Source organism: Oncorhynchus keta, chromosome 28 (genome assembly GCF_023373465.1).
Source record: "Oncorhynchus keta strain PuntledgeMale-10-30-2019 chromosome 28, Oket_V2, whole genome shotgun sequence".
Lineage (NCBI taxonomy): Eukaryota > Metazoa > Chordata > Actinopteri > Salmoniformes > Salmonidae > Oncorhynchus > Oncorhynchus keta.
In genome coordinates, this window is record NC_068448.1 from 4,838,455 (window position 1) to 4,863,802 (window position 25,348).

The following is a 25,348-nucleotide window of genomic DNA, read 5'->3' on the forward strand; positions in this document are numbered from 1 at the left end:
TTGTAGGGGTTTAATGGCACAGGCAGGGAGCCCAGCCAACAGCGAGTTGCAGTAATCAAGACGGGAGATGACAAGTGCCTGGATTAGGACCTGCGCCGCTTCCTGTGTGAGGCAGGGTCGTACTCTGCGGATGTTGTAGAGCATGAACCTACAGGAACGGGACACCGCCTTGATGTTAGTTGAGAACGACAGGGTGTTGTCCAGGATCACGCCAAGGTTCTTAGCGCTCTGGGAGGAGGACACAATGGAGTTGTCAACCGTGATGGCGAGATCATGGAACGGGCAGTCCTTCCCCGGGAGGAAGAGGAGCTCCGTCTTGCTGAGGTTCAGCTTGAGGTGGTGATCCGTCATCCACACTGATATGTCTGCCAGACATGCAGAGACACCCTAACCCCCTACACCCTAACCCCCTACACCCTAACCCCTACACCCTAACCCCTATACCCTAACCCTCTACACCCTAACCCCCTACACCCTATCCCCTACACACTAACCCCCTACACCCTAACCCTTACACCCTAACCCCTACACCCTAACCCCATAAACCATACACCCTAACCCCTACACCCTGACCCCTACACCCTAACGCCTACACCCTAACCCCTACATTCTAACCCCATACACCCTAACTCCCTACACCCTAACCTCTACACGCTAACCCCTACACCCTAACTCCCTACACCCTAAACTCTACACGCTAACCCCCTACACCATAACCTCTACACGCTAACCCCTACACCCTAACCCCTACACCCTAACCCCTACACCCTAACTCCCTACACCCTAACCCCTACACCCTAACCCCTACACCCTAACCCCTACACCCTAACCCCTACACCCTAACCTCTACACTCAAACCCCTACACCCTAACCCCTACACCCTAACCCCCTAAATCCTAAACCATACACCCTAACCCCTACACCCTGACCCCTACACCCTACACCCTAACGCCTACACCCTAACCCCCTACATTCTAACCCCATACACCCTAACTCCCTACACCCTAACCTCTACACGCTAACCCCCTACACCCTAACTCCCTACACCCTAAACTCTACACGCTAACCCCCTACACCATAACCTCTACACGCTAACCCCCTACACCCTAACCCCCTACACCCTAACCCCCTACACCCTAACTCCCTACACCCTAACCCCTACACCCTAACCCCCTACACCCTAACCCCCTACACCCTAACCTCTACACTCAAACCCCCTACACCCTAACCCCCTACACCCTAACCCCCTAAACCCTAAACCATACACCCTAACCCCTACACCCTAACCCACTACACCCTACACCCTAACGCCTACACCCTAACCCCCTACACCCTTACCCCGACACCCTAACCCCCTAAACCCTAACCCCCTACACCCTAACCCCTACATCCTAACCCCCTACACCATAAACCCCTACACCCTAACCCCTACACCCTAACCTCTACACTCAAACCCCCTACACCCTAACCTCTACACCCTAGCACCCTACACCCTAACCCCCCTACACCCTAACCCCTACACCCTAACCCCTACACCCTAACCCCTACACCCTAACCCCTACACCCTAACCCCTACACCTAACCCCTACACCTTAACCCCTACACCCTAACCCCCTACACCCTAACCCCTACACCCTAAACCCCTACACCCTAACCCCTACACCCTAACCCCTACACCCTAACCCCTACACCCTAACCCCTACACTCAAACCCCTACACCCTAACCCCTACACCCTAACCCCTACACCCTAACCCCTACACCCTATCCCCTACACACTAACCCCCTACACCCTAACCCCTACACCCTAACCCCTACACCCTAACCCCATAAACCATACACCCTAACCCCTACACCCTAACCCCTACACCCTAACCCCTACACCCTAACCCACTACCCCTACACCCTAACCCCCTACACCCTAACCCCTACATCCTAACCCCCTACACCCTAAACCCCTACACCCTAACCCCTACATCCTAACCCCATACACCCTAAACCCCTACACCCTAACCCCTACACCCTAACCCCTACACCCTAACCTCTACACTCAAACCCCCTACACCCTAACCTCTACACCCTAACCCCTACACCCTAACCCCCTACACCCTACACCCTAACCCCTACACCCTAACCCCCTACACCCTAACCCCCTACACCCTAACCCCCTACACCCTAACCCCTACCCCCTAACCCCTATACCCTAACCCCCTACACCCTAACCCCCTACACCCTAACCCTCTACACCCTAACCCCCTACACCCTATCCCCTACACACTAACCCCCTACACCCTAACCCCCTACACCCTAACCCTTACACCCTAACCCCTACACCCTAACCCCATAAACCATACACCCTAACCCCTACACCCTGACCCCTACACCCTACACCCTAACGCCTACACCCTAACCCCCTACATTCTAACCCCATACACCCTTACCCATACACACTAACCCCCTACACCCTAACTCCCTACACCCTAACCTCTACACGCTAACCCCCTACACCCTAACTCCCTACACCCTAAACTCTACATGCTAACCCCCTACACCATAACCTCTACACGCTAACCCCCTACACCCTAACTCCCTACACCCTAACCTCTACACCCTAACCCCTACACCCTAACCCCTACACCCTAACCCCCTACACCCTAACTCCCTACACCCTAACCCCTACACCCTAACCCCTACACCCTAACCCCCTACACCCTAACCCTCTACACTCAAACCCCCTACACCCTAACCCCCTACACCCTAACCCCCTAAACCCTAAACCATACACCCTAACCCCTACACCCTAACCCACTACACCCTACACCCTAACGCCTACACCCTAACCCCCTACACCCTTACCCCGACACCCTAACCCCTTAAACCCTAACCCCCTACACCCTAAAACCCTACACCCTAACCCCTACACCCTAACCCCTACACCCTAACCCCCTACACCCTAACCTCTACACTCAAACCCCTACACCCTAACCTCTACACTCAAACCCCCTACACCCTAACCTCTACACCCTAGCCCCCTACACCCTAACCCCCTACACCCTAACCCCTACACCCTAACCCCTACACCCTAACCCCTACACCCTAACCCCTACACCCTAACCCCTACACCCTAACCCCCTAACCCCTACATCCTAACCCCTACACCCTAAACCCCTACACCCTAAACCCTACACCCTAACCCCTACACCCTAACCCCTGCACCTAACCCTACACTCAAACCCCCTACACCCTAACCTCTACACCCTAACCCCCTACACCCTAACCCCCTAACCCCTACACCCTAACCCCCTACACCCTATCCCCTACACACTAACCCCCTACACCCTAACCCCCTACACCCTAACCCTTACACCCTAACCCCTACACCCTAACCCCATAAACCATACACCCTAACCCCTACACCCTAACCCCTACACCCTAACCCACTCCCCCCTACACCCTAACCCCCTACACCCTAACCCCTACATCCTAACCCCCTACACCCTAAACCCCTACACCCTAACCCCCTACACCCTAACCTCTACACCCTAACCCCCTACACCCTAACCCTCTAACGCTAACCCCTACACCCTAACCCCTACACCCTAACCCCCTACACCCTAACCCCCTACCCCCTAACCCCTACACCCTAACCCCTATACCCTAACCCCTACACCCTAACCCCTACACCCTAACCCTCTACACCCTAACCCCTACACCCTATCCCCTACACCCTAACCCCTAAACCCTAAACCATACACCCTAACCCCTACACCCTAACCCCTACACCCTAACCCCTACACCCTAACCCCTACACCCTAACCTCCTAAACCCTAACCCATACACCCTAACCCCTACACCCTAACCCACTACACCCTACACCCTAACGCCTACACCCTAACCCCTACACCCTTACCCCTACACCCTAACCCCCTACACCCTAACCTCCTAAACCCTAACCCATACACCCTAACCCCTACACCCTAACCCACTACACCCTACACCCTAACGCCTACACCCTAACCCCCTACACCCTAACCCCCTACACCCTAACCTCTACACTCAAACCCCCTACACCCTAACCTCTACACCCTAACCTCCTACACCCTAACCCCCTACACCCTAACCCCTACACCCTACACCCTAACCCCCTACACCCTAACCCCTACACCCTAACCCCTACACCCTAACCCCTACACCCTAACCCCTACACCCTAACCTCCTAAACCCTAACCCATACACCCTAACCCCTACACCCTAACCCACTACACCCTACACCGTAACGCCTACACCCTAACCCCCTACACCCTTACCCCTACACCCTAACCCACTACACCCTAACCCCCTACACCCTAACCTCCTAAACCCTAACCCATACACCCTAACCCCTACACCCTAACCCACTACACCCTACACCCTAACGCCTACACCCTAACCCCCTACACCCTTACCCCTACACCCTAACCCCCTACACCCTAACCCCCTACACCCTTACCCCTACACCCTAACCCACTATACCCTAACCCCCTACACCCTAACCCTCTACACCCTTACCCCTACACCCTAACCCCTATACCCTAACCCCCTACACCCTAACCCCTACACACTAAACCCCTACACCCTAACCCCCTACACCCTAACCCCTACACACCAACCCCCTACACCCTAACCCCCTACCACCTAACCCCCTACACCCTAACCCCTACACCCTAACCCCCTACATCCTAACCCCTATACCCTAACCCCTACACCCTAACCCCCTAAACCCTAACCCATACACCCTAACCCCTACACCCTAACCCACTACACCCTACACCCTAACCCCTACATCCTAACCCCCTACACCCTAAACCCCTACACCCTAACCCCTACACCCTGACCCCCTAATCCCTAACCCATACACCCTAACCCCTACACCCTAACCCACTACACCCTACACCCTAACCCCTACATCCTAACCCCCTACACCCTAAACCCCTACACCCTAACCCCTACACACTAACCCATACACCCTAACCCCTACATCCTAACCCCCTACACCCTAAACCACTACACCCTACACTCTAACCCCCTTCACCCTAACCCCTTGTGTTTTTTTATACTAGAATATGAAAAACAGTTTGGTACTAGATTATTATAATTTTTTGGTGAGTTTTTGGGTCTTACTATTAATAATGGACCCAATGTGTGACATTTTCAAAACGGTTTAAAACAAAAATAAAAATGATTTCTATGCAGTGCCACATGTGTACTTAGAGGAGTAAAAGTGAATATATTCACATTTCCCATAATGCAACACTAGGTCGAGGACTATACATCCTGTTAGCACGTTTCGTACAGACGTTGGCAAGCACTCAATTGCAATTTTTTAAGGACCTCAATGTTGTATCATTTCTGTAAATATACATATAGGGCCTAATATATAACACCCCCCACCCCCACCCCTGTCCAACCAAAAAAAGCTAAAAGTGTCAAAAAAGTATGCCATTAGGGTTAGTAATGCATATATAGCATATAATAATGCATATTTTTGGGGGGCTTGCATTGATTTTCAAACCATTATTATATTGTAAACTGTGTCAGGATAACGTGGACTTGCCTGACTAAATAGATTGGATGCATGGTGATTTTTTCTGTGTCCTCAGAGGCCGACGCAGGCACACATAATAAAGCACGTGAATATTGGTGGCATTAAAACCTCTCCATGTGATTGTCACCATCGCTGTTTGTTTTTTTATAAATAGAAAGTGACCCACAAAAAAAAAGGATTTGTACGGAAAGCCAAGTTGAAGGCAACATTAGATGCTGTCGTCGTCATAACAACCGCACGTGGGTTTCACCTTAAATTAACAGGGTAGCCAACAACCCTTCAATTGAAGCGTCGGGACACAAACGAACGGGGTCACATCTCTCACAAAGACTGATCAACAATGAAATCACAGATAATTATAAGGGAGCAGGAGAGAACTTATACATTGCTTTCAGTAATTACAATAACTTTTCAGGCATCTAATTGAGGAAATGTCTGATTTTTCAAAAGTAGGCCTATTCCCAGTACTTGAATTTCTGAGCTCCACTACCCTCTGTAGTGCCATGCGGTCGGAAACCTTTTGAGGATTTGAGGACCGATGCTAAACCTTTTCAGTCTCCTGAGGGAGAATAGGCTTTGTCGTGCCCTCTTCACGACTGTCATCGTGTGCTTCGACCATGTTAGTTTGTTGGTGATGTGAACGCCAAGGAACTTGAAGCTCTCAACCTGCTCCACTACAGCCCCATCGATGAGAATGGGGGCGTTCTCCATCCTTCTTTTCCTGTAGTCCACAATCATCTCCTTTGTCTTGATCACATTGAGGGAGAGGTTGTTGTCCTATCACCACACGGTCAGGTCTCTGACCTCCTCCCTATAGGCTGTCTCATCGTTGTCTGTGATCAGGCCTACCACTGTTGTCATCAGCAAACTTAATGATGGTGTTGGAGTCATGCCTGGTCGTGCAGTCATGAGTGAACAGGGAGTACAGGAGGGGACTGAGCACGCACCCCTGAGGGACCCCCGTGTTGAGGATCAGCGTGGCGGATGTGTTGTTGCCTACCCTTACCACCCGGGGGCCGTCAAGAAGTCCAGGATCCAGTTGCAGAGGGAGGTGTTTAGCTTAGTGATGAGCTTTGAGGGCACTATGGTGTTGAACGCTGAGCTGTCGTCAATGAATAGCATTCTCACATAGGTGTTCCTTTTGTCCAGGTGTGGTATTTGGTATTTTATTAGGATCCATTTGCTGTTGCAAAAGCAGCGGCTACTCTTCCTGGGGTCCAACACAAAACATGAACCATAATACAGAATGACATAATACAGAACATCAATAGACAAGAACAGCTCAAGGACAGAACTACATACATGTTATTTTAAAGGCACACGTAGACTACATATCAATGCACACACACACAAACTATCTGGGTCAAATAGACTACATATCAATGCATACACACACAAACTATCTAGGTCCAATAGACTACATATCAATACATACACACAAACTATCTGGGTCCAATAGACTACATATCAATGCACACACACAAACTATCTGGGTCAAATAGACTACATATCAATACACACACACAAACTATCTAGGTCCAATAGACTACATATCAATACACACACACACACAAACTATCTGGGTCCAATAGACTACATATCAATGCACACACACACAAACTATCTAGGTCCAATAGACTACATATCAATACATACACACACAAACTATCTGGGTCCAATAGACTACATATCAATGCACACACACACAAACTATCTGGGTCCAATAGACTACATATCAATACACACACACACAAACTATCTAGGTCCAATAGACTACATATCAATACATACACACACAAACTATCTAGGTCCAATAGACTACATATCAATACATACACACACAAACTATCTAGGTCCAATAGACTACATATCAATACATACACACACAAACTATCTGGGTCCAATAGACTACATATCAATGCACACACACACAAACTATCTGGGTCCAATAGACTACATATCAATACACACACACAAACTATCTGGGTCCAATAGACTGCATATCAATACACACACACAAACTATCTGGGTCCAATAGACTACATATCAATACATACACACACAAACTATCTGGGTCCAATAGACTACATATCAATACATACACACACAAACTATCTGGGTCCAATAGACTACATATCAATACACACACACAAACTATCTGGGTCCAATAGACTGCATATCAATACACACACACAAACTATCTGGGTCCAATAGACTACATATCAATGCACACACACACAAACTATCTGGGTCCAATAGACTACATATCAATACACACACACAAACTATCTGGGTCCAATAGACTGCATATCAATACACACACACAAACTATCTAGGTCCAATAGACTACATATCAATACATACACACAAACTATCTGGGTCCAATAGACTACATATCAATACATACACACACACAAACTATCTGGGTCCAATAGACTACATATCAATACATACACACACACAAACTATCTGGGTCCAATAGACTACATATCAATGCACACACACACAAACTATCTGGGTCCAATAGACTACATATCAATACATACACACACAAACTATCTGGGTCAAATAGACTACATATCAATGCACACACACACAAACTATCTGGGTCCAATAGACTACATATCAATACATACACACACACAAACTATCTGGGTCCAATAGACTACATATCAATACATACACACACAAACTATCCAGGTCCAATAGACTACATATCAATGCATACACACACAAACTATCTGGGTCCAATAGACTACATATCAATACACACACACACAAACTATCTGGGTCCAATAGACTACATATCAATACATACACACACAAACTATCTGGGTCCAATAGACTACATATCAATACACACACACACAAACTATCTGGGTCCAATAGACTACATATCAATACATACACACACAAACTATCTGGGTCCAATAGACTACATATCAATACACACACACACAAACTATCTGGGTCCAATAGACTACATATCAATACATACACACACAAACTATCTGGGTCCAATAGACTACATATCAATACATACACACACAAACTATCTAGGTCCAATAGACTACATATCAATACATACACACACAAACTATCTAGGTCCAATAGACTACATATCAATACATACACACACAAACTATCTAGGTCCAATAGACTACATATCAATGCATACACACACAAACTATCTAGGTCCAATAGGGGGAGAGGCGTTATGCCGTGAGGTGTTGCTTTATCTGTGTTTTGAAACCAGGTTTGCTGTTCATTTGTTCAATATGAGATGGAAGGAAGTTCTATATAATTCTCTACGCTTTCTTTAATTATTTCTGGATTTTGGGACTGTGAAAAGACCCCTGGTCTGGTAAGTGTGTATGTCAGAGCTGTGTGTAAGTTGACTATGCAAACAATTTGGGATTTTCAGCACATTAATGTTTCTTACAAAAAGAAGAAGTGATGCAGTCAGTCTCTCCACAACTCTTAAAACTTCTTAGGGCTGAGATCCCGTTAACTGGATCGATATGACAACAGCCAGTGAATGTCTAGGGGGCCAAATTCAAAACAACAGAAATCTCATAATTAAAATTCCTCAAACATAGAAGTATTTCACACCATTTTAAAGATACACTTCTTATTAATCCCACCCCAGTGTCCGATTTCAAGTAGGCTTTATGGCGAAAGCACCCCAGCGATTCTGTTAGGTCAGAGCCAAGTCACAGAAAAATACAGCCTTTTTTCCAGCCAAAGAGAGGAGTCACAAAAATCAGAAATAGAGATAGAATGAATCACTAACTTTAGATGATCTTCATCAGATGACACTCATCAGTTGACACTCAGATGACACTGATGACATTTATCAGATGACACTCACATCAAACGATGTATAGAATCAATCTTTAGGATGTTTTTAAACATAAATCTTCAATAACGTTCCCAACTGGAGAATTCCTTTGTCTGTAGAATTGCGATGGAACAGAGCTCGCTCTCAGGTGAATGAGCGTCACGAGCTCAAAGCATTCTGGCAGACCTCTGACTCATTCCCCTCTCATTCGGCCCCACTTCACAGTAGAAGCCTCAAACAAGGTTCTAAAGTCGGTTGACATCTGGTGGAAGCCGTAGGAAGTACAACATGACCAAGATCCCACTGTGTCTTCAATAGGGAATGGGTTGAAAAATGACCAACCTCAGATTTCCCACTTCCTGGTTGGATTTTTTTCTCAGGTGTTTGCCTGTCATATGAGTTTTGTTATACTCACAGACATCATTCACACAGTTTTAGAAAGTTCAGAGTGTTTTCTATCCAATACTAATAATACTACTATACTAATACTATGCATATATTAGCAACTGGGACTGAGTAGCAGGCAGTTTACTCTGGGCACCTCTGGGCACCTTATTCATCCAAGCTACTCAACACTGCCCCCAGCCATAAGAAGACTCTTAACCTAGAGAGACTGGCATGCATGGCATTTATATCGTCCTTCTGATTACAATTAAGAGAAAAACGTGGCACTTTGTTCTGGGCCAGCTGCAGCTTTATTACGGACAGACCTCTCCCCATCTGTTTATTACAGCCAGACCTCTCCCCATCTCTTTATTACAGACAGACCTCTCCCCATCGTTACAACCACTGCATCTATATGTTTTGACCATGACAGTTTACAGTCTAAGGTAACACCAAGTAATTTAGTCTCCTCAACTTGTTCAACAGCCACACTATTCATTACCAGATTCAGCTGAGGTCTAGCCCTTAAGGAATGATTTGTACCAAATACAATGCTCTTAGTTTTAGAGACGTTCGGGACCAGTTTATTACTGGCCATCCATTCCAAAACAGACTGCAACTCTTTGTTAAGGGTTTCAGTGACTTCATTAGCTATGGTTGCTGATGCGTATATGGTTGAATCATCAGCATACATGGTGGACACACATGCTTTGTTTAATGCCAGTGGCAGGCCATTGGTAAAAATAGAAAAAGAGTAGAGGGCCTAAAGATCTGCCCTGCGGTACACCACACTTTACATGTTTGACATTAGAGAAGCTTCCATTAATGAAAACCTTTTGAGTTATGTTAGATAGATAGCTCAGAATCCACATTATGGCAGAGGTTGAAAAGCCATAACATATAGGTTTTTTCAACAACAAGTTATGGTCAATCATATCAAAGGCTGAAATCTAACAGTACCGCTCCCACAAACTTCTTATTATTGATTTTCTCCAATTTCCTTCAACTAATCATCAGTCAGTGCAGTGTCAGTACATGTTGAGTGCCCTTTTCTATAAGCATGTTGAAAATATGTTGGGAATACAACTATGGGAATACTTTGATTACAGAGCGGATGAGGGCCAGCTCACCCAAACAACTATGGGAATACTTTGATTACAGAGCGGATGAGGGCCAGCTCACCCAAAAACAACCATGGGAATACTTTGATTACAGAGCGGATGAGGGCCAGCTCACCCAAAAACAACCATGGGAATACTTTGATTACAGAGCGGATGAGGGCCAGCTCACCCAAACAACTATGGGAATACTTTGATTACAGAGCGGATGAGGGCCAGCTCACCCAAAAACAACCATGGGAATACTTTGATTACAGAGCGGATGAGGGCCAGCTCACCCAAAAACAACCATGGGAATACTTTGATTACAGAGCAGATGAGGGCCAGCTCACCCAAAAACAACCATGGGAATACTTTGATTACAGAGCAGATGAGGGCCAGCTCACCCAAAAACAACCATGGGAATACTTTGATTACAGAGCGGATGAGGGCCAGCTCACCCAAAAACAACCATGGGAATACTTTGATTACAGAGCGGATGAGGGCCAGCTCACCCAAAAACAACCATGGGAATACTTTGATTACAGAGCGGATGAGGGCCAGCTCACCCAAAAACAACCATGGGAATACTTTGATTACAGAGCGGATGAGGGCCAGCTCACCCAAAAACAACCATGGGAATACTTTGATTACAGAGCGGATGAGGGCCAGCTCACCCAAAAACAACCATGGGAATACTTTGATTACAGAGCGGATGAGGGCCAGCTCACCCAAAAACAACCATGGGAATACTTTGATTACAGAGCGGATGAGGGCCAGCTCACCCAAAAACAACCATGGGAATACTTTGATTACAGAGCGGATGAGGGCCAGCTCACCCAAAAACAACCATGGGAATACTTTGATTACAGAGCGGATGAGGGCCAGCTCACCCAAAAACAACCATGGGAATACTTTGATTACAGAGCGGATGAGGGCCAGCTCACCCAAAAACAACCATGGGAATACTTTGATTACAGAGCGGATGAGGGCCAGCTCACCCAAAAACAACCATGGGAATACTTTGATTACAGAGCGGATGAGGGCCAGCTCACCCAAAAACAACCATGGGAATACTTTGATTACAGAGCGGATGAGAGGCCAGCTCACCCAAAAACAACCATGGGAATACCAGCTCACCCAAAAACAACCATGGGAATACTTTGATTACAGAGCGGATGAGGGCCAGCTCACCCAAAAACAACCATGGGAATACTTTGATTACAGAGCGGATGAGGGCCAGCTCACCCAAAAACAACTATGGGAATACTTTGATTACAGAGCGGATGAGGGCCAGCTCACCCAAAAACAACCATGGGAATACTTTGATTACAGAGCGGATGAGGGCCAGCTCACCCAAACAACTATGGGAATACTTTGATTACAGAGCGGATGAGGGCCAGCTCACCCAAAAACAACTATGGGAATACTTTGATTACAGAGCGGATGAGGGCCAGCTCACCCAAAAACAACTATGGGAATACTTTGATTACAGAGCGGATGAGGGCCAGCTCACCCAAAAACAACCATGGGAATACTTTGATTACAGAGCGGATGAGGGCCAGCTCACCCAAAAACAACCATGGGAATACTTTGATTACAGAGCGGATGAGGGCCAGCTCACCCAAAAACAACCATGGGAATACTTTGATTACAGAGCGGATGAGGGCCAGCTCACCCAAAAACAACCATGGGAATACTTTGATTACAGAGCGGATGAGGGCCAGCTCACCCAAAAACAACCATGGGAATACTTTGATTACAGAGCGGATGAGGGCCAGCTCACCCAAAAACAACTATGGGAATGGTTTTACAAAGCAGTGCAGTGCAAGGGACGTTTAGTTCCAAAAACAACAACTATTTTACACATGAAATTATTCTACTAACGACTAAATCCAAATAGTTGCTAAGTGACAATGACATGAAGATACTGTACTGAGCATTCCCGGTGAGCATTATAATAGGACTACATTCTAAAAGTGAAAATGCACTCATAGCGATAACAACAATATATTTAGACTACTTCGCGTTTGTCTGGGCTTGCTAACCACTGGTTTTGGTGGAGCATTGCATCCTGGGAGTTAAAATGCAGTGTAAAAATTCATTGTATTTCTATGTAGACTATTTCAATATGAAAGCGTCAGAAATGCGCTTCAAAGGCCTTGTTTACACAGGCAGCCCAATTCTGATCAAAAACATTTACCAATCAGATCAGCTTTGAAAAAAAGATCTGACGTGGAAAAGACCAATTAGTGGAAAACGTGTCAGAATTGTGCTTTCCTTGTGGTAAACACAGCCATAGTGGTTTTTATGTCGTTTTGGAACTAAACTATTCATATAGGCCCTGATTTCAGACCTGAGTTAAGCGCGTAATTTCAATTTTTTACATCCTTCTCTCTCTGTGCGTATTCTGACCTTGAATTTAAGCACGAGAATAGCACGCTATTCACCCGCTTTTTGCTTAGGAGATCAAATAAATGAAGGTGTGTCAGAGGTGTGTCTACAGTTACACCATATTCTGACCTTTACTTAATTCCCTCATAATTCCCACCACTTTTACGGGCGAAGAAACCGCGAATAAGGTCGAGCAAACCAGCCGGTTCCAAGTGGAGAAAGGATACACTTTCCTTTTTCCGATATTATCTCCATGCACTGAATGTATAAATGGATTACAAGCTAGGTAAATGAGTAATCAGGTTGTAGAAGGGGATTGTAAATACACGTAGCAATTACTAACTACTGTATATAGCCTCACTACTGTATATAGCCTCTCTACTGTATATAGCCTCTCTACTGTTTATAGCCTCTCTACTGTATATAGCCTCTCTACTGTATATATTCTCTCTACTGTATATAGCCTCTCTACTGTATATAGCCTCACTACTGTATATAGCCTCTCTTCTGTATATAGCCTCTCTACTGTATATAGCCTCACGACTGTATATAGCCTCACTACTGTATATAGCCTCTCTACTGTATATTGTCTCTCAGTTTGTAGAAGGGGATTGTAAATACACGTATAGCCTCTCTACTTTTATAGCCTCTCTACTGTATATATTCTCTCTACTGTATATATTCTCTCTACTGTATATAGCCTCTCTACTGTATATATTCTCTCTACTGTATATAGCCTCTCTACTGTATATATTCTCTCTACTGTATATAGCCTCTCTACTGTATATAGTCTCTCAGTTTGTAGAAGGGGATTGTAAAAACACGTAGCAATTATTTTTAGATGATTTTTCCTTATGATCCCTGGAAACAGACTGAAAATCATATCAACTTGACATGTGTATTACAGTCCCCTTTTCCACAGTGAAATAGGCTACGAATAGCTGTGCCGTTATTCAGAAATCTAATTGTGTGCCCTCAGAGTTTGCATAGAGGACATTTGGAGGTCTGTAAGGGCTGAACGTGCCCAGTTGCCGTGTGCTCTTTAGAATGTTTGGAAAGCCGGGCTCTTCCGTAAAGCCCACCTCTGTGGAGTGTAGAGCTTAAAGTGGTCCTATGGACAGATACTCCAATCACCGCTGTGGAGTGTAGAGCTTAAAGTGGTCCTATGGACAGATACTCCAATCACCTCTGTGGAGTGTAGAGCTTAAAGTGGTCCTATGGACAGATACTCCAATCACCTCTGTGGAGTGTAGAGCTTAAAGTGGTCCTATGGACAGATACTCCAATCACCTCTGTGGAGTGTAGAGCTTAAAGTGGTCCTATGGACAGATACTCCAATCACCTCTGTGGAGTGTAGAGCTTAAAGTGGTCCTATGGACAGATACTCCAATCACCGCTGTGGAGTGTACAGCTTAAAGTGGTCCTACGGACAGATACTCCAATCTCCTCTGTGGAGTGTAGGGCTTAAAGTGGTCCTATGGACAGATACTCCAATCACCTCTGTGGAGTGTAGGGCTTAAAGTGGTCCTACGGACAGATACTCCAATCTCCTCTGTGGAGTGTAGAGCTTAAAGTGGTCCTACGGACAGATACTCCAATCACCGCTGTGGAGCTTTGGCAAATAAATGGGAGGGAAAAAAATCCCAGTGGCTCGATGTGCCAAGCTTATAGAGATGTACCCCAAGAGACTTGCAGCTGCAATTGCTGTAAAAGGTGGCTCTACAATGTATTGACTTTGGGGGGGGGTGAATAGTTACGCAAGTTCTCTGTTTTTTATTGTGTCTTATTTCTTCTTTGCTTCACAATAAAAAAACATATCTAGCATCTTCAAAGTGGTGGGCATGTTGTGTAAATCACATGATACAAACATCCCCAAAAATCCATTTTAATTCCAGGTTGTTAGGCAACAAAATAGGAAAAAATGCCAAGGGGGGTGAATACTTTGGCAAGCCACTGTACATGATATATGTGTGTCTCCCTCATCATTATTCACGATTAATTAAGGATTATCCGTAACCATGGTAACATCCACATTCATGTAGAAGTGTTTAGAAACATATTCTATTCACAATAAACGTGACTCCAAAAATGACACAATACAAAATTTGTAAAAAGCCCCCAAAAAATTGATAATTTATTTAGTTATTTTATGAACCCTTATTTTACCGGTAAGTTGACTGAGAACACATTCTAATTTACAGCAACGACCTGGGGAATAGGTACAGGGGAGAGTGGGGGGGTGAATGAATGAATGAATGAAGCAATTAGAAGCTTTTTATTATTTTTGTTTTGGCACAAAATAATCTGAACACGACCAAAACCAACATCAAATGCATACAACTGTAAAAGCTGTCGTGGGAAGAAGGTGAGGACCAAAGTGCAGCGTAAATGTTCATCATTTTAATGGTAAAACTGAACACTATTAAACAAGCAACAAAATAACAACCCGAAACAGCTCCGTCAGGTTTAAAACACACTAAACAGAAAATAACCACATACAAACAAAAGTGGGAAAACAGGCTGCCTAAATATGGTTCTCAATCAGAGACAACGATTGACAGCTGCCTCTGATTGAGAACCATACCAGGCCAAACACATAGAAAACCAGAACTAGAACAACACATAAAATGCCCACCCAAACTCACGCCCTGACCAACCTAAACAAGAAACATAACAAAGGAACTAAGGGCAGGACGTGACACCAACAAAGTTACAGTCTCAAAGCTTGATGTAGTCATTGCATTCTATGCATATTGGAATAAAATACTTTTTTACTACTTTAAGACACATATAAGTTCATTTGTGTTTAAATGTAATTAATTAATCTAAATGGTTCAAAGCTGACAGTCTGCTCTTTAACCTTTAACCTTTAACCTCATAGTCATTGTTTGATTTCAAATGCAACATTCTTGGAGTGTAAAAAGTAGAGAAACTAATTCACTGCTCACTAATTACTGTATGTTTTAATATTTACTGGATAAGCCACAACTGAGCCAAATTAACACTCAACTAATAACACAAACAAACAAACAAACAAATAACACTCAACTAATAACACAAACAAACAAACAAACAAATAACACTCAACTAATAACACAAACAAACAAATAACACACAACTAATAACACAAACAAACAAACAACACACAACTAATAACACAAACAAACAAACAAACAAATAACACACAACTAATAACACAAACAAACAAACAAACAAATAACACTCAACTAATAACACAAACAAACAAACAAATAACACTCAACTAATAACACACACAAATAACACTCAACTAATAACACAAACAAACAAACAAACAAACACACAAACAAACAAATAACACTCAACTAATAACACAAACAAACAAATAACACTCAACTAATAACACAAACAAACAAACAAATAACACTCAACTAATAACACAAACAAACAAACAAACAAACAAACAAACAAACAAACACACAAACAAATAACACTCAACTAATAACACAAACAAACAAACAAATAACACACAACTAATAACACAAACAAATAATAAACCCTCAACTAATAACACAAACAAACAAACAAACAAACACACAAACAAACAAATAACACACAACTAATAACACAAACAAACAAATAACACACAACTAATAACACAAACAAACAAACAAATAACACACAACTAATAACACAAACAAACAAACAAATAACACACAACTAATAACACAAACAAACAAATAACACTACAACTAATAACACAAACAAACAAATACTACTACACTAACTAATAACACAAACAAACAAACAACACTACTAACTAACACTAACAAACAAACAAACAAACACAAACAAACAAATAACACTACTAACTAACTACTAATAACAAACAAACAAACAAACTAACTGCTACAAATAACACTCTACTACTACTACTACTACACAACTACTACAAACAAATAACACTACTACTACAACTACTACTATTACTACTACTACTACTACCACTATTACCACTACTACTAAAACAACAAACTAAACAACTACAACCAACTACTACTACTATTAAACTAACTACTAACATTACTACACTACTAACAAACTAAACACTAACTACTACTAATACTAACTACAAACAAACAAACTAAACTAACTACTAATAACTAATAACACTACTAACAACCACTAATACTACTACTTGCTACTGCTTACCACTACTACTACTATACTACTACTACACTACACCATTAACTACTAACTAACAATTACAAACAAATAACACTCTACAACTAATAACACAAACAAATAACACTTACTATTACTATTACTACTAATAACACAAACAAACAAACTAACACTACTAACTACTAACTACTAACAAACAAATAACACACACTACTAATAACACAAACAAAAGATTTAGATGCACTATTGTAAAGTGACAAAAGGTGAATGCACACAAAGAGCGTCTGCTAAATAAAATGTAAATGTAATAACACAAACAAACAAACAACACCCAACTAATAACACAAACAAATAACACTCAACTAATAACACAAACAAACAAATAACACACAACTAATAACACAAACAAACAAATAACACACAACTAATAACACAAACAAACAAACAACACTCAACTAATAACACAAACAAACAAACAACACACAACTACTAACACAAACAAACAAACAAACAAACAAACACAAACAAACAAATAACACTCAACTAATAACACAAACAAACAAACAACACACAACTAATAACACAAACAAATAACACTCAACTAATAACACAAACAAACAAATAACACTCAACTAATAACACAAACAAATAACACTCAACTAATAACACAAACAAACAAACAAATAACACTCAATCGCATTTTTGTTTTGCGCCTTTCAAGGCTATTTCACAGGGCGTTGCATATTCTCACAGGCTTTAATGGGATTGATAATGGACTTAGAGCATATATGGTTCATTAGGGATGAAATAGAGTCATGCAGGAGCACTGAGGCTGAGAACAGTTGGTATTTATCAATGGTTATCTCCTACCAGTGGTTATCTCCTACCAATGTGAGACTCGTAAGATTGTTTGATAAATCACACTTTTTCTATACTTAAGTAATATTTTAGAATAATTTCTATTTAATATTGATGAGTGCAATATCCCTCTCTCTCTCCCTCTCTCTTTCCCTCTCTATATGTCTCTCTCTCTTTCGCCTTCTATCTCTCTCTATCTTCCCCCCTCCTCTCTCTCTCTCTCTCTCTCCCTCCCTATCCCTCACTTTCTCCCTCCATATCCCTCACTCTCTCCCTCCCTATCCCTCACTCTCTCCCTCCCTATCCCTCACTTTCTCCCTCCATATCCCTCACTCTCTCCCTCCCTATCCCTCACTTTCTCCCTCCATCTCCCTCACTCTCTCCCTCCCTATCCCTCACTTTCACCCTCCATATCCCTCACTCACTCTCTCCCTCCCTATCCCTCACTCTCTCCCTCCATATCCCTCACTCTCTCTGCCTATCCCTCATTCTCTCCCTCCCTATCCCGCACTCTCTCCTTCCCTATCCCTCACTCTCTCCCTCTCTCCCACCCACCAGCACCAAACCAACATTAGATGAGATATGGGTCTGGGATCAGTCGTTAAACCTCTTTCTCTCTCCCACCCCCCAGCACCAAACCAACATTAGATGAGATAAGTGTCTGGGCTCAGTCGTTCGATAAGCTGATGAAGAATCCTGCAGGTCGGAACGTGTTCAGGGAGTTCTTAAGGACTGAGTACAGCGAGGAGAACATGTTGTTCTGGCTGGCCTGTGAAGACCTCAAACAGGAGATGAACAAGAACACAGTAGAGGAGAAAGCACGCATGATCTACGAGGACTACATCTCTATCCTGTCCCCCAAAGAGGTATGTAGTGCACTTTTTATTATGTTCTCTCCTCTTTCTCCCCTCTCCATCTCCTCCTCCAAAAAGGTATTGTCTTCTCCCCTCTCCATCTCCATCTCCTCCTCCAAAAAGGTATTGTTTTCTCCCCTCTCCATCTCCATCTTCTCCTCCAAAAAGGTATTGTTTTCTCCCCTCTCCATCTCAATCTTCTCCTCCAAAAAGGTATTGTTTTCTCCCCTCTCCATCTCCATCTTCTCCTCCAAAAAGGTATTGTTTTCTCCCCTTTCCTCTGACTCCATACTCTCATCATATCTGTCATCCTCTTCTCCATATCTGTCATCCTTTTCTCCATATCTCTCATCCTTTTCCTCATACTTGTCATCCTCTTCTCCATATGTGTCTATTCTCTTCTACATGTCTATACTCTCTCCATAGAAGTACAAGTACTCCTCAATTTCACGTCTCATATTGGAAAGACTACTCCGTTCCAAACTCAGAACATTCCTTAGTTTGTTCCCACAACACAGAAACGGTGCAGTTGTACTGATGATTATTTAAGTGATAATCCCTCCCTATCCCTCACTCTCTCCCTCCCTATCCCTCACTCTCTCCCTGCCAGAGAAGCAGATGCACTCTCTCGCTGCCAGAGAAGCAGATGCACTCTCCCTGCCAGAGAAGCAGATGCACTCTCTCCCTCCCTATCCCTCACTCTCTCCCTCCCTATCCCTCACTCTCTCCCTGCCAGAGAAGCAGATGCACTCTCTCCCTCCCTATCCCTCACTCTCTCCCTATCCCTCACTCTCTCCCTCCCTATCCCTCACTCTCTCCCTCCATATCCCGCACTCTCTCCCTCCCTATCCCTCACTCTCTCCCTCCCTATCCCTCACTCTCTCCCTCCATATCCCGCACTCTCTCCCTGCCAGAGAAGTAGATGTTTGAAGGATATTTTAGAACGGGTGTTGTTAGCAAATATATCCTCCAAACACTGGCTTCGACAGTATTTATATTATTATTTATTTATTTATGTATATTATTTATTTATATTATTATTTATGTATTTATTTATATGAGTTATATTATTTATTTATATTATTTATTTATATTATTATTTATTAATTTATATTAGTTAGTTATATTATTATTTAGATTATTTATTTATATTATTATTTATATTATTTATTTATATGATTTATTTATATTATTATTTAGTAATTTATATTATTAATTTATATTATTATTTATTTATTTATATTATGTATAGTATTATTTATTAATTTATATTATTTCTTTATATTATTATTTATTAATTTATATTATTTCTTTATATTATTATTTATTAATTTATATTATTTCTTTATATTATTTCTTTATATTATTATTTATTTATTTATATTATTAATTTATATTATTATTTATTAATTTATATTATTTATTTATATTATTATTTATTTATTTATATTATTTATATTATTATTTATTTATAGTATTTATTTATATTATTATTTATTAATTTATATTATTTATGTATATTATTATTTATTAATTTATATTATTTATTTATTTTTATGTTATGAGAACATTTGCTGCAACCGAAAGAATGATCAACATATTCAACATATTTTTATTAAAAATATATATTTGGATTAATTTGTTGATACTATAACATCTTTCTAGAAGATATAGTCCCAAAACAAATCTAGGGTTGCTAACCAATACGGCTGGTCGTTCATTCTATTGGTTCGGTTTCCAGAGACGTGACCCAGTCTGTTCAGTCTTGTTGTTCTGTATCTATGGACCCGACCCAGTCGTTCAGTCTTTTTGTTCTGTATCTATTGACGTGACCCAGTCGTTCAGTCTTTATGTTCTGTATCTATGGACGAGACCCAGTCGTTCAGTCTTGTTGTTCTGTATCTATGGACTCGACCCAGTCGTTCAGTCTTGTTGTTCTGTATCTATGGACGTGACCCAGTCGTTCAGTCTTTTTGTTCTGTATCTATGGACGCGACCCAGTCGTTCAGTCTTTATGTTCTGTATCTATGGACGCGACCCAGTCGTTCAGTCTTTTTGTTCTGTATCTATGGTGACCCAGTCATTCAGTCTTGTTGTTCTGTATCTATGGACGTGACCCAGTCGTTCAGTCTTTTTGTTCTGTATCTATGGACCCGACCCAGTCGTTCAGTCTTGTTGGTCTGTATCTATGGACGTGACCCAGTCGTTCAGTCTTTATGTTCTGTATCTATGGACGCGACCCAGTCGTTCAGTCTTCTTGTTCTGTATCTATGGTGACCCAGTCGTTCAGTCTTGTTGTTCTGTATCTATGGCGACCCAGTCGTTCAGTCTTTTTGTTCTGTATCTATGGCGACCCAGTCGTTCAGTCTTGTTGTTCTGTATCTATGGACGTGACCCAGTCGTTCAGTCTTTTTGTTCTGTATCTATGGACCCGACCCAGTCGTTCAGTCTTGTTGGTCTGTATCTATGGACGAGACCCAGTCGTTCAGTCTTTATGTTCTGTATCTATGGACGCGACCCAGTCGTTCAGTCTTCTTGTTCTGTATCTATGGTGACCCAGTCGTTCAGTCTTGTTGTTCTGTATCTATGGCGACCCAGTCGTTCAGTCTTTTTGTTCTGTATCTATGGCGACCCAGTCGTTCAGTCTTGTTGTTCTGTATCTATGGCGACCCAGTCGTTCAGTCTTGTTGTTCTGTATCTATGGACCCGACCCAGTCGTTCAGTCTTGTTGTTCTGTATCTATGGCGACCCAGTCGTTCAGTCTTTTTGTTCTGTATCTATGGCGACCCAGTCGTTCAGTCTTGTTGTTCTGTATCTATGGCGACCCAGTCGTTCAGTCTTGTTGTTCTGTATCTATGGACCCGACCCAGTCGTTCAGTCTTGTTGTTCTGTATCTATGGCGACCCAGTCGTTCAGTCTTTTTGTTCTGTATCTATGGCGACCCAGTCGTTCAGTGTTGTTGTTCTGTATCTATGGACGCGACCCAGTCGTTCAGTCTTTTTGTTCTGTATCTATGGCGACCCAGTCGTTCAGTCTTTTTGTTCTGTATCTATGGCGACCCAGTCGTTCAGTCTTGTTGTTCTGTATCTATGGACCCGACCCAGTCGTTCAGTCTTGTTGTTCTGTATCTATGGCGACCCAGTCGTTCAGTCTTGTTGTTCTGTATCTATGGACCCGACCCAGTCGTTCAGTCTTTTTGTTCTGTATCTATGGCGACCCAGTCGTTCAGTCTTTTTGTTCTGTATCTATGGCGACCCAGTCGTTCAGTGTTGTTGTTCTGTATCTATGGACGCGACCCAGTCGTTCAGTCTTGTTGTTCTGTATCTATGGACGCGACCCAGTCGTTCAGTCTTTTTGTTCTGTATCTATGGCGACCCAGTCGTTCAGTCTTGTTGTTCTGTATCTATGGCGACCCAGTCGTTCAGTCTTGTTGTTCTGTATCTATGGCGACCCAGTCGTTCAGTCTTGTTGTTCTGTATCTATGGACGTGACCCAGTCGTTCAGTCTTGTTGTTCTGTATCTATGGACGCGACCCAGTCATTCAGTCTTTTGGTTCTGTATCTATGGACGAGACCCAGTCGTTCAGTCTTGTTGTTCTGTATCTATGGACGGGACCCAGTCGTTCAGTATTTTTGTTCTGTATCTATGGACGAGACCCAGTCGTTCAGTCTTTATGTTCTGTATCTATGGACCCGACCCAGTCGTTCAGTCTTGTTGTTCTGTATCTATGGACGAGACCCAGTCGTTCAGTCTTGTTGTTCTGTATCTATGGTGACCCAGTCGTTCAGTCTTTTTGTTCTGTATCTATGGACGGGACCCAGTCGTTCAGTCTTTTTGTTTTGTATCTACGAATATCTACGAATCGTTCGCTCTAAATGTTCCGTTTCCATGATGGCTGGCAACGTTCTTATCCCTTGCTTGCTAGCTAGCCAACATTGGCTAAAACAGTGATGTTAAACAGCTCAGCCAGAATAACCGCAAAGTAGCTGCGTTTGTTTGTTCCATAACAATAATGTGACATTTTGCCTGGTACAGATCATTTGCTCACTTGCCAGGACACTTTTCAGAAAAGATAGCCAACTACACAACACAATCACCTCAAACTGAAGATGGAATAACAGCAAACTAGCTGGATTTTGTGTTTTCTTTGTGTATATCCATAAAAGTAGAATGCTGATTCATGATTTCGACTGGCTGAGAACAAAATTCCAGCCTGTCTGCCTCCTTCCTTCATTACAATGAGGACAGCTGGAGACCTCATTTAAATATTTAAACAATGTTGCACATGTCGGAGAGAGACAACCAATGGCTAGTTGAAAAAGAAATGGGACATGATGTCTAGATGTTTTTTACGGGGTAGATCCTAGTACACAAAGGACCTGGCTGGGCTGATGAGACAGTGGATTGCGCAGTCAGATGGAACAGAGTAAATAGGCATTTTAAGGTCGTAGATTTAGCCGGTGGTAACTTGTGGAATAGACACCGGCTGGAATGCGGTTTTAACCAACCAGCATCCAGGATTAGACCCACCCGTTGTATAAACAATGAGTAACAACTTGCTAGGCGTGGCTGATAGGATGGCAATGAGGGTATAGCGTTGCTGGTAGGTGGCTGATAGGATGACAATGAGGGTACAGCATTGCTGGTAGGTGGCTGATAGGATGACAATGAGGGTATAGCGTTGCTGGTAGGTGGCTGATAGGATGACAATGAGGGTATAGCGTTGCTGGTAGGTGGCTGATAGGATGGCAATGAGGGCACACAAACCAGGCTGGCATATTTATTCAAAATAAAAATGTATTTAAAATAAAAGTCTCACAAAGCTGGTTCTCAAAGTGTAACTGAAAACCAAACACTCTCCCACTCACCTTAACTGAATCTAGTATTAGACTTAACTTGACTGTCACAGTGGTCTCCTAGCTACAGCTGACAAAGCCTCCTCAACAACACCTCTCAACAACTGGGTTTGGTTGTTACGGTTACCGTATTACCGGCACATCGGCAATCATGAGTCATAACCGCAGTCCAATTCCACGTGAGTCACACAGTAATCTTCTTTTATACAATCTGGATATGCGTTGGTAACAACGACCATCATGTAGCCAGCAGCTAACGTTAGTCAAACAAAACCCACCTCGCTAACGACCATCATGTAGCCAGCAGCTAACGTTAGTCAAACAAAACCCACCTCGCTAACGACCATCATGTAGCCAGCAGCTAACGTTAGTCAAACAAATCCCACCTCGCTAACGACCATCATGTAGCCAGCAGCTAACGTTAGTCAAACAAAACCCACCTCGCTAACGACCATCATGTAGCCAGCAGCTAACGTTAGTCAAACAAAACCCACCTCGCTAACGACCATCATGTAGCCAGCAGCTAACGTTAGTCAAACAAAACCCACCTCGCTAACGACCATCATGTAGCCAGCAGCTAACGTTAGTCAAACAAAACCCACCTCGCCACGACCATCATGTAGCCAGCAGCTAACGTTAGTCAAACAAAACCCACCTCGCTAACGACCATCATGTAGCCAGCAGCTAACGTTAGTCAAACAAAACCCACCTCCCCACGACCATCATGTAGCCAGCAGCTAACGTTAGTCAAACAAAACCCACCTCGCTAACGACCATCATGTAGCCAGCAGCTAACGTTAGTCAAACAAAACCCACCTCGCCACGACCATCATGTAGCCAGCAGCTAACGTTAGTCAAACAAAACCCACCTCGCTAACGACCATCATGTAGCCAGCAGCTAACGTTAGTCAAACAAAACCACCTCGCTAACGACCATCATGTAGCCAGCAGCTGACGTTAGTCAAACAAAACCCACCTTGCTAATGACCATCATGTAGCCAGCAGCTGACGTTAGTCAAACAAAACCCACCTCGCCACGACCATCATGTAGCCAGCAGCTAACGTTAGTCAAACAAAACCCACCTCGCTAACAACCATCATGTAGCCAGCAGCTAACGTTAGTCAAACAAAACCCACCTCGCCACGACCATCATGTAGCCAGCAGCTAACGTTAGTCAAACAAAACCCACCTAGCTAACGACCATCATGTAACCAGCAGCTAACGTTAGTCAAACAAAACCCACCTCGCTAACGACCATCATGTAGCCAGCAGCTAACGTTAGTCAAACAAAACCCACCTCGCCACGACCATCATGTA

At 43.2% G+C, this 25,348-nt stretch overlaps 1 protein-coding gene and 1 long non-coding RNA gene across 5 annotated transcripts in view; both read left to right on the forward strand.

Moving 5' to 3' along the window:
* LOC127913109 (regulator of G-protein signaling 17-like) overlaps positions 1-25,348 on the forward strand; it is a 116,744-nt gene that overhangs the window by 70,365 nt on the left and 21,031 nt on the right. For 3 of the 4 annotated variants that reach the window (XM_052484499.1, XM_052484500.1, XM_052484501.1), the window contains one exon: positions 18,952-19,186. In XM_052484499.1, coding sequence (XP_052340459.1) covers positions 18,952-19,186 — 235 coding nt within the window. Of the gene's footprint in view, positions 337-18,951; positions 19,187-25,348 lie in introns of all 4 variants that reach the window. The other variant, XM_052484502.1, reaches the window with a different exon arrangement.
* On the forward strand, positions 6,102-10,536 carry LOC127913110 (uncharacterized). The gene is made up of 3 exons (XR_008084750.1): positions 6,102-7,300; positions 7,391-7,480; positions 8,283-10,536. It is a non-coding gene; the product is annotated as an uncharacterized LOC127913110 (long non-coding RNA).